The following is a 16,108-nucleotide window of genomic DNA, read 5'->3' as shown; positions in this document are numbered from 1 at the left end:
AGCCCTTCACAGGGGTTACAGTGATATGTAGTGACTGCTTATTTGTATGCAAAAACGGCAGCAAATTTGCGCACACAATGTCCACAAACAGTTATGCAGTGAATGACCAATTTATCTGTAGGATTGTTGGCCAGGATACTGATAGAGAAAAAAGATGTTATGGTATGTTTAATTGTATATCGTAGCTTGTGCCCTGGCCTATTGCTGTGTAAATGCCTTTAAGCAGATATAAGTAAGTAGGTTAGACTTGTTATTGTAGAATTCCGTTATCTGAAGGCCACAGTGTAAGGAACGGCGGGTGATAACATAGAAATGGCCTTCTAGTAAAACTGCAAGATTAGTACAGTTGAAACTAGCTGAAGCAAGAAGTGTGGGAAAACATGCAGCAAACCTGATTGGTCTGTAAGAAAAAACACCCCTTCTGTGTATTTTGTGTACTCCTGTATAAAACTTAATTGTACCGAAGAAAAGGATCTTTTGTCTGACGGAGACATTAGATCCTATTTGTATACGGGAACAATTGTGTGCTCCTGTATACAAGTAGAAATAAAAACCCATTCTTTGTTTCTTAAGTTTACTTGTATCAGATTTTTTCTCTCCAAATACAGACACATAATTCGCGGATCTAACAATTGGGGGCTCGTCCGGGATCCCAACATCTCATCGCACTTTACGGTAAACCCACCAGACCAGTAGTTGTATGCGTGAGTTGTCCGGGACAACCCGCTGCTGGGCGGACCTTGATCGAGAAGGATCGGAAGGCCGTATACAAGAATTATCTGGGATAATTTGCTCGCACACTCTACAGCCTCAAATCGGTGAGGATCCCCCTGAGAGAAAGTCGTCCTCGACAGACAAGTGGGATGAGTTGTGGAGCCGGTCTGGGGGTAAACCGGGAGAGTGGGTGAGTGACGGGACTACCCGAAACAAATATATATATATGCGAATAACAAGTGTCTGATTGAGATAAGTCAAATACAATTAAACATGGGCAATGGAAATAGTAAAGGGGGTTGTTGTACGTGTTGTAAGCGAGTAGAGGAAGTGGAATTGTCTCCTAATGGCTGACGTATGGAGGCCGTAGTTACGGGGAGCGGGAAACCAGAATTCATGTGGAGAAAGAAGTTTTGATTTGATGGTAAATTGAAGCCCGAAAGTACTAAAGAATTATTAGATAAATTGAAACAAAAATGTGGTGATGATAGCAAAAAAATGAGAAAATACTATTATTCTGAAGCCCAAGTCTGGCACTTATGAGTATCGTAAACGACTCAGTCAAGAAGGAAACGCTAAAAAGAAAAAGGAATCAGAGAGGCTGACTGATTGGAAGGAGACAGGAAAACCAGGTATCTGGTATTCAGAAAAGGGAAAAGTATTCTCCAGACAACTGAATTGGGTGGCTCATTGTATACGGGCAAGATTCATGAGAGGACCCCCTGCGAGACCGTGACTAATCGGGCTCAGTGCAGATTTGGAAAAAGCGTTAAACCAAATCCCAGAATCTTTGTGGTCACAGGGTCCGGCGGATGTTGGGTTAATGCAGGGAGTAGAGCCCATTAAAATTAACCCTAAAAGCACCTTCAGACCATACCAAAGACAGTATCCCATCTCGCCGGAAGCACGTGAAGGAATTAAACCCATTATTGAAGAATTAAAAGAAAAAGGGGTCATTGTTCCGTGTCCTGATTCCCCTTGTAACACCCCACTCTTTCCAGTAAAGAAGGTCCCTCTCCCCGTCGGATGGCGATTGGTACAGGACATCCAAGCAGTAAACAAAGCACTTTTCCCTATTGCGGCGGAATTGAGCCATGATAAATGTCATGTCTAAAAAGGGGGGATGGTATCGATGATAAATGGTAGATATACAACCTTCGGATTCTCATCCTATACAAAAAAATTTTGTAAAAAGTGCCTTACATGTCTACAAAACAACCCACAGGGAGGAGTAAAGTGCCCAAAAGGACAAATACCCCCCACTCAGAGCCATTTGCTCATTGGATGATGGATTTCATTCACTTGACGCCAAGTGAGGGAAAGCAGCATTGTTTGGTAATGATATGCCCATTCTCAGGGTGGGTGGAGGCATTCCCCACCGCAAAAATAGACGCACTAACGGTAACAAAAATATTATGCCCCGAGATAATACCGAGGTGGGGAATACCTCAAGTCCTATATAGTGATAATGGACCCGAGTTTCGAAATGCAGTCCTTGATCACGTCGGAAAACAATTAGGCATAAAACTGAAAAAGCACTGCGCTTACCACCCTCAATCGGCCGGATTAGTGGAGAGACATAACGGTACACTTAAGAATAAATTAAAAAAGGCAATGCAGGAAACAGGCAAGGGATGGGTAGCCTGCCTGCCATTGGCACTTACTAGCATGCGCATTGTCCGAGGGAATAAACCACTATCACCATTCGAGATAGTACAGGGAAAAGCCTATCGCATTCCCCAGTTGGGAGACAACGAGGGGCAGTTAAAGGACGCATGTCCAGCCGACTACATGCGAAACATGCTATCTAATAAAAAAGAAATGCTTAATATTCTACCCCCTCAGACTATCACCGAGACATCGTTGGTCCCCTCGCTGCAACCGGGAGACTGGATCCTGATTAAAGACGTAAAAAGAAAGACCTGGCATCACCCTAAATGGAAGGGACCGTTTCAAGTCCTCCTGACTACTCCCACCACCGCTGTTAAAATTGTAGAAAGAACTACTTGGATACATTTGACACATTGTAAAAAGGTAACAGAGGGAATTGGACAGGAAAATACCACGTAAGTGTTAAAGTCTGGTTACAAAGGGGGGTGTATGCACCAGGATACGCTCACCTCAACCCAGTGAAGACTAAAGAAAACACTGCGGGTATCAGGTAACTGCCCAATTCCCGCCATGTTTACATTATTATTAGTAACAGTAGTGGGAAGCCTTGTCCTAGCAAACGAAGATAAGCATGTCTCAGGGGAAAAAGGGAGCACCATCTCCTTTGACTGCAATCCTTGGCCCTACAAGGATTCAGGTAAAACTAAAGCTCACTTCCGCCACCAGCGTGATGAAAAGTATTTCTGCAAACATCCGTGTGGCCCCTACAATTGGCACTCGGTAGTGGCCAATACACGCCGAGGCCACTCGACTGGGTCTCGGTTCTCAATTTCAAAGATACAAAACAGTGATGGGGCAAGAGTTCAGATAACACAGCTGTCTGATTCGGATGCAGGCACCTGGTGGTGTGGTACAGAAAGACCTTATGGGGATTTATACCAAAAANTTGTAATCAATGTCCTCAAATCCCAACAATCAAAAATTACAGAAGTCACAAAAGTTCCCACCTCTGAGGAGGAAGAATTGATTGAGGAAATGGCAGTCTCTGGGGAGGAGGATGATTGGATATTAACCAAACAAAAAATTCAATCGGCCACTCGGGCCCTGAGCATTTGCAATGATAATCATGCTTGCGCACTTTTGATACTCCAGGCAGGAAGCCTCGAAACAAAACACTGCTGGATTTGTCAGCAAATGAGTTCCCGCCTGCACGTTGTTCCCCTGTCCACCGTAAAGCACGTGAATATTACACATAAAGGGGGAACCATCCCTAACAACATGGCTCAACTGCTGTTATTGGCTCAAAACAAGGCCACGGGAGATAATCTCACTGCCCCACAGGCCTGGAGACCCATAGTATTGCCGGATTCAGCCCCACGTATCAGGTGCCATACAAGGAGGGCAAGCCATGTCTATGCACCAACATGGACAAGGGGTTACTTGTGGGCCACAGTATCTGCAGTATACGAGTAATTGCCAACTTCACCTCTCAGGTATGCACCATTAAAAAATATAACATTACTATGGGGATAGGGGCCTGCAATTCCACACTGGGAAACCCTGGTGGGGGGCAATGGTTTGGGTTTGCGGACGGACTGCTTATCTCCAGCTCCCCAACCAGTGGACTGGATGTTGTTACCCGGCCATTGTGACAACTGGTATTGCGGTGTATCCCCTGGAAGCTGAGCATGACACCCGTTCCAAACGCCAGGCCAATAATCGAGTCAAACGTTCCTCCGTCACAGGCAGTTACCATGGATATACAACCATGGATCCATGGACCACTCAAGGGGAAATGGTAGGATGGTCCTTCTGGGCTAATGTGGGCACTGCTGGTGCCTTGAAAATGAATGGGTTAGCGACTCAGTTACATGCCCTGGCTAATGAGACGGTAGAAGCAGTTGGGATCATAGATGGGGAAATGGGAGCCATGCGCAAGGCAATCATACAATATCGTCTGATAATAGACATGCTTATGGCTGAGAAAGGAGGTGTTTGCAAAATGCTCGGGACCAGTTGCGGTTTCTTTATTCCTGATGGCCATCAAAATTTGACAAATGTCATCTCTCACATGCGGTCTGCCATCAAGGAACCTCAGAGACCCTGTGATTGGCTTAGTAAGTGGCTTTCTCAATGGGGATGGGGAGCTTAGCTATGGAAATTAGGTATGTACCTGTTAATAGTAATAGTTGTTCTCAAGCTGTGCTGCTGTTGTATTATTCCCCTTATTCGGGGTACTATTTCTGAGATGATTCCTGCCACCACATTTATGATGACTAGTGAGGACAACCTTAGCTTGCTTGAAGAAGGCACTGGAGGATTGCATGATATGCACCTGGGAAAACTTTTTCTGCAGAATGAGTAAACTATAAGCACCTGTGATGTGTCTGATCGAAAACCAGTAATTGCAGAAGGATCGGACTACTGATGTTATGCTTAAAGGTTGCATGTAATGCAAAGAAAAAGGACATAAATTTCAGTTTAAAATACCATAAAAAGGAGGGAATGATAAGAGGAAAAAGATGTTATGGTATGTTTAATTGTATATCGTAGCTTGTGCCCTGGCCTATTGCTGTGTAAACGCCTTTAAGCAGATATAAGTAAGTAGGTTAGACTTGTTAATGTTGAATTCCGTTATCTGAAGGCCACAGTGTAAGGAACGGCGGGTGATAACATAGAAATGGCCTTCTAGCAAAACTGCAAGATTAGTACAGTTGAAACTAGCTGAAGCAAGAAGTGTGGGAAAACATGCAGCAAACCTGATTGGTCTGTAAGGAAAAACATCTCTTCTGTGTATTTTTGTGTACTCCTGTATAAAACTTAACTGTACCGAAGAAGAGGATCTTTTGTCTGACAGGGAGACATTAGATCCTATTTGTATACGGGAACAATTGTGTGCTCCTGTATACAAGTAGAAATAAAAACCTATTCTTTGTTTCTTAAGTTTACTTGTATCAGATTTTTTCTCTCCAAATACAGACACATAATTCGCGGATCTAACAATACCCGGAGAAACTTCCTTCTCTTCATAAAAAGTGTCAGAGGATCTTTAAAATCCACCTGAATAGGAACAGACAAGTCCTCGGTTCAACATCTCATCTGAAGGACAGCATCTCCGACAATCGAACCCAGGTCTCTCGCTTGCGAGGCTCTAACCGCTGAGCTACAGGACTCCACAACTGACTGGAAACACTATCAGCGAAGAGCCACACACACTAAATTCATGTATTTCAATAATACATGAAATGCTGTCACTGTCCAGTGCCTTGGGACGTCCTCCCGACGTGAAAGGCGCTATAGACATGTAATCTTGTTGTTGTTGTTGTGTAATTCATTATTTGCAATTACAATAGCAAACTATCCTATGATGAAAGTGGCTGAAAGAAAATCAGAATGAAAGCCTCAGATTGAACATTGGGAGCTGCTGTGGATTATTGCACATCACAATATGAACTGTAATACGTTGCACTGAAGTGTTTATATTTTTCCAAATGTTTCACTGACCTGATACCTGGATCTTCACCTCCTTTTCCTCCAGAAAGTTTCTTGTCAGACACGTGAATCTGTCTGTAGAATCTCTGGTTATATCAATGCTACTTTCACATTTCCAACAGTCTTCAGACCCCTGAGTGCATGTTTCAGTCTTGGCTTTCACCTCTGCTCCACTCCTATCAAACCAAACCACACGAGGTTCGGGATACCAGCCTTTTGATTTACAGGTGAGTTTAAGTCTCGAGTCCTGGTAACCTGCCATGGAAATCAAGGGCAGCCGTCTGCGGTCTGTAACAATAATACGTTGTGTTATCAACAATTACAAAGAAGGAACTTTTGTAACAACTAATCAAATCAAAACATTCAGTACTTTACACCTCATTACTCATCTGTAGTGACTGTTTAATAATAATAATAATAATAATCCTTGCATTTGATATAGCGCTTTTCACGTCGGGAGGACGTCCCAAAGCGCTTCACAGAACACACTGTAAAGTGAATTGACTGCATATTTGTGGGCGAACGCAGCAGCCAATTGCGCACAGCAATGTCCCACAAATAGTCGTAGATTGAAAATGACCAATTTTATTATTGTTTTTGGTTTTTGGAGGGATTATTATTAGGCTCTGTGTGGAGTAAGGAAACTTGCCCAAGGTTTCGCCCTGACCTGGAATTGAACTCAGGTCTCTCGCTTGCAAAGTGAGTGCTCTAACCACTGAGCTACAGGCCTCCACAAGCACTGAGCTACAGGCCTCCACAAAGGTTAAGGTTAAGGTTACGAGGGTTAAGGTTTTGAAGGTTAAGGTTACAGTCAAGTGAATGGCCAATTAATCTGCAGGACACTACCTTCTCACCAAACGTCAGCCTCTAACACTGAGTGTTCTTCAGTGACAGAGTGTGGTATCAGCCTGAACTATGAGCTCAGGTGCTGATGTGGGGCTTCAACCCACAATACTCTAAACCAAACAACAAGAGTCCTTCCAATCCTTCACTTGATATAGAGCCTTATCACATTTTTGAGATGTTTCAAAGCCCTTCACAGAATACACTGTACAGTGAATTGACTGCGCATTTCATGGGTGAAACGCAGCAGCCAATTGCCCACATTGAGCCAGAATGACAAATCATTACTTTGTGCAGTTCACACGGGGCTCTGGTAGAGATTATGGTGAATTTCGGAGGTTGGCAAATATATTGACTGGGACGGGGTGGGAATATGAGCTTAGAATAGGGAAATGTACAGGTTAAACACAACAAACCTTCAACTTTCACAACCACTGTTGTTTCATCAGAATCTGTTCTTGATTTCACAAAACATGTGTATTCTCCTTGGTCTGAGCACCTCATGTTCTTCAGTCTGAGAGACACGTTTCCTCGAGTCACCCCGTCTCTAATGAGCTCGGTTCTTCCTCTGTAGGCTTCATGTTGTTCATCAGGTTGATCCTCTCCACTTGTATATAAATGCACCACATCCCCAGAATCAGATTTACTCCATTCCACGTCCATCATATCTGCAGCCACTCCTGGTGTTAACCAACATCCCAGAGTGACATCGTTCCCCAGAGCTGTGAGGACAGGCTGACGTGGACCATTAACTATAAAAGAATCTATTGAACCATACACTATCAATTATTGAACTATTATTATGATTTGTTTCTATTTAAATGTGAAACTATGAGTTGCAATAGTTTATTTGTGTCACTGTCACTGACGGGTTTACAGGTCTGGTTTCCGGAAGCCCTGAAAGTCTGAGATATGAACTAACCTGAGTCTGCACAGAAACTTCGAAAACAACTTTTAAAAACGCGGTGGATAGGTATTTGAGGAGGACAGGTTTGCAGGGTTATGGGGAAAGGGCTGGGGTGTGAGATTGACCTTACATTACTCGATTCAAAGAGCCGCACAGACTCAATGGGTCAAATGACCTCTTTTTGTGCTGTACGATTCTACGATTCTATGAAATGTCTTATTACAGAAATATATGTTATTTGGAAATGTGCAGCAATGTTATCATTTAACAGGTGAATGTATATCACCAGTTTATATCCTCATCAGTGGACACATTTCACCCGATCACAAGAGAGGTTCAGATGAAGAAAGTCCTTCAGCCCATTTGACCTCATCTTCCCAGAATACTCACCTCCCATCTTCCCATCTCAGCTTCACCTGATACATTTACTCTCGGAGTTCAGTTCTGTGAACACGGACAGCTCACAACCTTTGCAAATATAGTTTGAAATACGGCTCCAGAGTAAACACAGCCAGAATTTCCTCTCGTTCAGCTCATTAACACAGTCAGGAATTATCTTTTCTCTCACAAATGAGATACAGTTGTTCACCACTGAACAACGGGAGGTGATCAGGAGAAGCTGGGAATAGACCAGGTTTGGTGAGGACCTTTCAGCCACAGTTATGGGCTGATAGACTGAGGGAAGTTGATAAAAGCAATACATTTCTGGGGCAGGTTCAGCTGCAGTGATTACAAGCTCCAGCTTCCAGTTACAGTGAGTGGATTCTTTATCAGAAACAAAACTATTCTCTACTTTGACAAGTGAGCTAATCTTTTAGTTGCCTCTGTAATAAAGAGCAATGTTAATGTGAAAGTGATTAGGCAGAAAATGACTGTGTTGCTCACCAGAAAGTGAAGCCGGAATCTCAAACAGGAAAATCACAATGAAAATCTTCTCCATCATCTGTCAGGACATCGAGCAATGAAACACGAGGAAATCAACAGACAATTCATAATAAATTAATAACACACAATAACACCAGATCTGTGTCACAATCCAGATCAGCATTTGAACAAAGTGTTCTTCCAAAATTGGGGAATAACGTAATTGCCTGAAACAGGTGGGACAACAACAGCAATTTGGATCTTTGACATCCACATGACAGGCAGACAGCACCTCAGCTTAACCTCACATCCAAAGGACATCACCTCCAACAATGCTATGTTCCCACAGCATATACTGCGAGGGGGAGTATCAGCCTAAACTGTGAGGTCAAAGTCCTAACGTGGGACTTGAACCCGCAACCCTTTGATTCAACAAAAACAAGATTACATTTGTACAGCGCCTTTCACGTCGGGACGATGTCTTAAGGCGCTGGACAATGTACAGCATTTCAGACCTGAGCTGAGGTTGGGGGCGGAGAAGGGAGGGGAGGGGAAGGGGGTGGCCGTTGGCATAGTCGAAGAGGAGGGTCTTGAGGCAGGACTTGAAGAGGCTAAGGAGGGGGTGAAGCAGAGTAACTGGAGGATGGAATTCCAGAAGTTGGAGGCAGAGCGACTCAAGGCTCTCCCGCCAATAGTGGAGCGGGTGGATCGGGGCTGTTTTTTTTCAGGGACAAGAGTGCTGACAGCTACATCACCCCTCACCCCAGCTTAGAGTCAGGCATCACCACTGTTAAGCGCTCTGAGACGCTGCTCTGCATGGAGGGCGATATATAAGTTGCTCTTGTAGTTTCGGCTAAACCAAGTCAGTGGGATAACAGTAAAAATAAAATGATTATTTTTAATCACAATAAACTTTCCATATCGGGAAACAATTTCTGACACTGATTTGCTTTTAACTCGAAACAGTAGAACGTTTTGCTGGTTCAGGCACCAAACTCACACAGAGTCTCCGTCTGTTTGTCTGAGCTTCAACCCTCAGCCCTTGTCAAGGTGACCTCGGAGAATAATAATCCTGACATCTAATACAGCACCTTCTACATCCAGGGACGTCTCAAAGCGCTTCACAGGAAACACTGTAAACACCAGTGACCTGACAGCAATCAGACTGGGGAAGAAACATGTTATGTGTAACTGCTGTAATGTGCCCCTCCCCTCCCCCTCCTCACAGCCGCTCCTTATTCACCCCAACATGGTGCAGGTCAGAGAGGAGCTCCCATTCCCTTCCCTCCTCACTTACCTCCAATTCTCAGCGTTTAAACCACAAACTGGGAATAAACTAACTGCAGAGCTCCCGCTTTACTACTGACACAAACCTGACGATAGAGAATATTTATTTCATATCTAAACTCCACATCACCACATGTGAAAGTGAAACCAGTGAATCCTGTAACTGGTATCACAGTAAAGTTAAGGCGTTATTTTAATGGTAAAATAATAGTTCATTTCAGAAAACAATTTCCGACACTGACCTGTTTAGGTTTTGCATTGAAAGAGAAGAATCTTCACTATTAACAGTAAATTAAACCTGTGTCCGGGATGGCGATGTCCAGAGGCTAATCCTGTGACTGAGCTCAGTTACTAACCTCACACAGCGACTGAGCTCAGTCACTAACCTCACACAGCGACTGAGCTCAGTCACTAACCTCACACAGCGACTGAGCTCAGTCACTAACCTCACACAGTGACTGAGCTCAGTCACTAACCTCACACAGTGACTGAGCTCAGTCACTAACCTCACACAGTGACTGAGCTCAGTCACTAACCTCACACAGTGACTGAGCTCAGTCACTAATCTCACACAGTGACTGAGCTCAGTCACTAACCTCACACAGTGACTGAGCTCAGTCACTAACCTCACACAGTGACAGGGGGTTCACTGGTTGTGTGTTTATTGCAGTGTATGGTTTGTGTTCGATGTCTCGGGGTGTTTTGTTAGTGTAATTATATGTGTTTACGGTGCACATTGGGGTGACATCTGTAAATGGAAGTGCCCCTTATCAGGGTGTGTGCAGTCACACATGTCTGTGGTGCACACGGGGCGTTTCCCGACTGTGCTTAATGGGAGCGTTCCCCCCAAGAAATGTGAGCACATCCCGCAACGGGCAGCAGATCCCCGGGGGGGGGGGGGGGAGGGGAAGCCTTGGTCCCTCCACCAAAGTGGAGTGCGCAATGGCAGCCCCTCCCCCCCAACCCCCCACCACAAGGGGTCGGGGCTGTCACGTCCCGTAATGGTAAAATAACGTGTTGTGTTTCTTCATTCTCTTATGGCATTTGTTTCTTTTTGAGGAAAGTGTAAATATATATTCTATCAACAAAGAAATATATTTCTGGTTTAAAACAAGTCCGTGAGTTCAGCTGCTCTCAGCCTCACAGTCACTGAGACCAGTTTGGGATGTGACAGTACAGTTTATATTGACACAGCGCCTCATGTCGAGATGATGGCTCAAAGCGCTTCACAGAGCTGATGGGCACCTGAGGGGGGAATGGGAGCTGAGGGGGTGGGGAGGGGAGAGATGGGCAAAAGCAGAGCCGAAGGGTTTTGTTTCCAGACGGACAGAGGACCTCAAACCACTCTTTTTAAAATATTTCTTGTTTGTTTAATAATATACATTTACAAACTTTCTTGTGCAACTTTCTTGTCCCGATTCACAACAGTTTCCTTTCTCTTTCAACGGCTCTTTCAGCTTCAGCGATACACTTAAATTATACTATTTATATTGTATTGAATTCTATCGAATTCTGTGGCGTAAACGTGTCCGCATCGTCTCTCTATCTGTTCACTGTTCAACAGCATTTCCTTTTATAACTCAAACCCAAATCAACTCCAAACGCTATTGACATCCAATCGTCACCACAGATAACCGACGCCATCTCCTCCTCCTCGTGTGAAGCTCTTCCTGCGGGAGGTAAGACAGCAGCTGCCGGGACTCGCTCCTCGAGCACTGTCCGCCCTTCCCGCACTTGTGTGGTGTGTGCGGTAAACCAGTGACCCCCAGGACCCGCTGTGTGTGGCGGCCACTGTGTCCCTTCACACACTTCCCGCCTGTGGCAGGTGGTCAGACCGCGGCTCTCAGGCCCAGAGCCGTGTCCGGAGCCACTGCCTCCCGTTCCCGCTGTGTGTGTCAGTCTGTGTGAGGGGCGGTGACGGCTCCGCTGTCCTGTCACAGCCTTTGTGCGGCTTCTCTGCCCAGTTTCCCGCCTTCAGCGGCTCCCACCGGTGTGTGGAGTGTGTGGTGTCGGTGTGCGGTCACTGTGTGTGTGTGTGTGTTGGGGTCCGGGGGGGAGCGCGGGGTCGGTCCTCCGCTCCTCACTTACCGACTCTCGCGCTCTTCTCGGGTCCTGACGCCCAAAGCGCTGTCACGTGGTGTCGGCACATGCGCACTGTTCCCGCCGCTCTCCGTCTCGCGCGGCCCCGCCTTCCCGCGCGTGCGCGCTGTGTCCCGTCTCCAACCGTCACTCGGTCCCGCGCTCCCGCGCTTTCCCGCCGGGGACCAGACTCGGGAAGGTGCGCATGCGCGGGGGGAGGGCGGGAACATTCCAGAAGCGCCGAAGGGCAGAAACGCGCTCGAGCGACAGTCCCTCTGACACCTCCGCCCCAACTGGTGAGAATATGGTATAAAGTCACTATAGTCAACAGCAATGGCACATATACTGTTATATACATTACATATTCAGTGGGAAATCCTTTCATTGAAGATCCAATCACTTATTGTATAATATAATGACATCAAATACATTATTATTCTCTGTGACTATCAACAGCTTCACATCAAAGGGGTTTTCTACACCAACACCGACATTCCCAACTCGGCGGCCGTGTGGCCATGAGCCCCGGGGGGTGAGGGTCAGGGGGTGAGGGTCAGGGGGTGAGGGTCAGGGGTGGGTCGGGGTGAGGGTCAGGGGTGGTGGGTCAGGGGTGGGTCAGGGGGTGAGGGTCAGGGGTGTGTGTCGGGTGAGGGTCAGGGGTGAGGGTTAGGGGTGTGTGTGGGTGAGGGTTAGGGGTGTGTGTGTTTATCAGGGGGCAAGGGTCGGGTGTGTGTGTCGGGGTGAGGGTTAGGGGTGTGTGTGTCAGGGGTGAGGGAGGGTGTGTGTGTCAGGGGTGAGGGTTAGGGTGTGTGTGGGGTGAGGGTCAGGGTGTGTGTCAGGGGTGAGGGTCAGGGTGTGTGTGTCAGGGGGTGAGGGTCAGGGGTGTGTGTGTATCGGGGTGAGGGTTAGGGTGTGTGTATCAGGGGGTGAGGGTTAGGGGTGTGTGTGTGTATCAGGGGGTGAGGGTTGGGTGTGTGTGTATCAGAGGGTGAGGAGTGTGTGTAGATTGTGTTCAATCATTGGATATAAAATAATAACAAAACAAATTTATTGTAAATTGATCGAGTATTTTGTAAGTGAACGACAATATTTTGGATATTAATATCCAGTTGACCTCGGTTTATTGAAGGTTAAAGATTGTTACAGTGAGTGAAAAATGTTACGGATTATAAAATCTGTCACTGAAAATACACAGTGTTTATACACAGTGAGACGCGGCCGCTCACTGGGGAACAACATGGCACCTGTTTATAGATATAAAAGTGATTTGGGAGATTTCAGTGAGATTCTGAGCACAGCCCCGACTGTGAGACTGGGCATTGCTGGAGAGAAAGATATCAGCGATATATATCCCTGTCTCAGAGCGTGTGAGTCACACACTGGATGGCAAGTCAGATTCTCCCAACACGAGCACAGAGACGAGCTGGCGATGAGCTTTACACAGATGGCTCACGTTTTGCTCCCACACATTGGGTGTCAGGTTCCTCTGATGCTCTGAATGATGTTAATCCAGACGAGCTGTTGCGGTGCTGGTGCTGATTGTGCTGTCTGGCGGCTACAGTGGCTCATTACACTGAACCTCCGGCTCGAGGCCGGACCAATGGGGGAGATCCCGTCTGGAGAGCCGGAATTTCCAGCTGAGTGTCATTCCAATGTGGTTCCCGGCATTTACTGCTTTATTGTAAAACACCAATAAATTGTAATTGTTTGAATCCCAGGAACAGGAGATAGTGAATCAGTGATTCAAACAATCTGAGTGACAGTGGGTATCCCCGGCCCCTGTGAAGGCCAGTGAGGATGGTGAGGCTGCTCAGTGTGACAGGAGAGGGGAGCCCACGGGAGGACACACAGCGAAGGCCCACGGAAACCTTTTCAAAACTTATTTTGGTGTCGATCCCTATCGTCCAAACACCCGGAGTCTTGGTATCAGGATCCAGAGTCGGAGAGGCCGGAGCTGAGAGAGACAGGAAACTAACACAAAGAGGAGTGAGGGGCTCGAGGAGCAGGACAGTTGCAGGCGGGAGTGCGGGTGGGGCACAGACAGTGTGTGGGCAGCGACTGCTCCTCAGGACAGAATGGGAGAATCTGTCAGCCCTGACAGACCAGCTTTAGTGATTTGATTCTTGTAACAGAGACAGTTCTCTATTCATTAGTTGTGTGAGATTTTTACATTCACCTGAAAAGGCACAGACAGGACCTTATATTAATTCCCTCAGCTCTGGACCAGAGGGTCATCCGAGACTGTGAGCTGAAAGTCCTGGTGTGTGTGAGAGTGTTACAGACTGAGCCGGGCTGATGCACAGCTTTGTCATATTCAGGTGGAATCCCTCAGAGACATTCCTTGTTCATGACAGACTGTCAGCTTTTGCATCAGTAAATGTACATCATTGACATTTTAAACATCAGAGGATGTGAGATGTTTACCTGGGCTGATGCTGTCTATCATCGTCTCTGCTCTCATCCCCACCGTCATGGGGTTTTGGCTTTGTTTGGCTTCAATCTTACCTTTCCCACTGTCTGCACTTTGTGTCCACCAACACCAGAAGAAGGCAAACATTTGGAGACTGACAACATTGTAGAGAAATACTGTCAGGTGATAGAGGACTGATGAAGGGAGAATATAAAACAAGGTGAAGAGAAATAGTCCAACCGTTAGTAAAACCGCTTAGAAGAGAGCCTGAAGCAATGAAAGAGAGGTGAAAAGAATCGTTGAACAACATGGAAAAGGACCCGATGACTGACTGGGCGAGTGCTTCAGTGACAGATGTTGGTCCTGGAACCCACTGCCGTTCATCTTGTCACCACCAGATGGCGGCAGCACCGCCCCCATATAGCAATGTCTCCACTTATTAGACTTGAGTTTATATTCAACAACTTGCATTTATATCGCGTCCTTCACGCGGGGCAGCGTCCCAGAGCGCTTGACAGAGGTGGAGTCTGACCCCGATCCAGGGGTAGAGGGAGAGGAGAGGTGACAGTGAACACGATCAAAATGTAAGGTCATTGGATGGGATTTGAAAGTGGGGAGGGAGGGGGCAAGGGGCGGAGGGATTGAGGGAGGGATCCAGAGCTTCGGGGCTCAGTGCCTTCATTGCCTTCAGCAATTTAACACCAACAAACAGATTCAATGTGTTTCCTTACCAGTCAGTGAGAGGGGAAGCACAAGCCATAGGACCTGAAGAAAGTGTTTCCACCTCATCTTTTAGGACCTTCACAATGAGATCAGAACTGGTTACGACACAGCAAATCAGATCATTACACACAGAGATTTGTGTTTGTACATCTATCTATACTAATCAGATGAAATGTTTGTGTGAGTTTGTCTGTGTGTCAAACCAATAGCACAATAACCGATTGACACAGAGACATGATTATAACCCATCAGAAAGGTGTTGTAAGTTGGAGTGTCATGGGCATATTTGTTTTCATAAACTCCTATCGTTGATGACCTATATTTTAAAAATACTTTAATTAAGCCCCAAAATATGAGGTATGACTCGTATTGTGCAACAAGGTTTCGACAGAGAAAATCACACACTGTTCTAGAGAGATACATCTATGCTCTTCGATCGTGCCTTCAGCTCCCCTCTCGATTCTCCACCCCTCCTCGCTCCCTCCCTTCCCTACGCTCAAACTGACCATTTCCCCCCCTGCTCGGGTCCCGACCCAACTGTCCAGTGTCATGGGACGTCATCCCGACATGAAAGGCGCTCTATAAATGCAATCTTGTTGTTGTTGTTGTAATATATTGTGAAACAAATTAGTGACAGAGAAAACCAAAGGTATTTTGGGTGAGGAATCTCCTATATTTATATAAAGTATAATAATATAATATAAAGTATTATAATATAAAATATAATAATAATATAAAAGTATAACAGTACACTATAAACTGCCAGTGGTCGCTTGAGCACCTCCACACCTACTGCCTCCCCTTTTCACAGACCAGAACTGACATTTACTCCAGAGTCACTCTGGAGGCAAATAACAATCCAAAGACGCTGATTTCCACCGTCCATCACCATCTCTGTGCACCCACTCAACCATCTGTTTGGCTGCATTATCCCCTCCCCCCATCCCATGTCCCTTTCCACCTCACACAGACCATCCACAATGCCTCCTCCCTCCACCACGGCTCCTGCCACTTTCCCCTCCTTACACTCCTTTGCCCCCAATTCTCCCCTCTCTCTCTCAGTCTCAGTCACCGAGAGGGAGGTCACCACCTGCTGCCTCGACCCCCTCCCCACCCATCTCTGGTCACTCAACTTCCCCTTCTCTCCTCCCTGCTAACCGACCAGTCTCTCTCCACAG

At 46.2% G+C, this 16,108-nt stretch overlaps 2 protein-coding genes across 2 annotated transcripts; one reads left to right on the top strand and one right to left on the bottom strand.

Moving 5' to 3' along the window:
- Nucleotides 1-2,741: 2,741 nt before the first annotated feature.
- Nucleotides 2,742-4,033, top strand: LOC103181194. Its single transcript, XM_042344838.1, has one exon. It carries the CDS (start codon nt 2,896-2,898, stop codon nt 3,796-3,798), a length of 903 nt encoding a protein of 300 aa, XP_042200772.1. The 5' UTR covers nt 2,742-2,895; the 3' UTR covers nt 3,799-4,033.
- Nucleotides 4,034-5,821: 1,788 nt separating this feature from the next.
- On the bottom strand, nt 5,822-8,525 carry LOC121851159 (butyrophilin-like protein 2). Its single transcript, XM_042344751.1, has 3 exons — nt 8,453-8,525; nt 7,077-7,424; nt 5,822-6,105 (listed from the first exon to the last, which is right to left on the bottom strand). The coding sequence occupies exons 1-3, from the start codon at nt 8,508-8,510 to the stop codon at nt 5,822-5,824; spliced, it is 690 nt and encodes a 229-aa protein (XP_042200685.1). The 5' UTR covers nt 8,511-8,525.
- Nucleotides 8,526-16,108: the final 7,583 nt, after the last annotated feature.

The sequence above is a fragment of the Callorhinchus milii genome, unplaced genomic scaffold (assembly GCF_018977255.1).
Source record: "Callorhinchus milii isolate IMCB2004 unplaced genomic scaffold, IMCB_Cmil_1.0 Scaffold30, whole genome shotgun sequence".
NCBI lineage: Eukaryota > Metazoa > Chordata > Chondrichthyes > Chimaeriformes > Callorhinchidae > Callorhinchus > Callorhinchus milii.
This window is presented reverse-complemented; position numbering and strand designations above follow the sequence as displayed.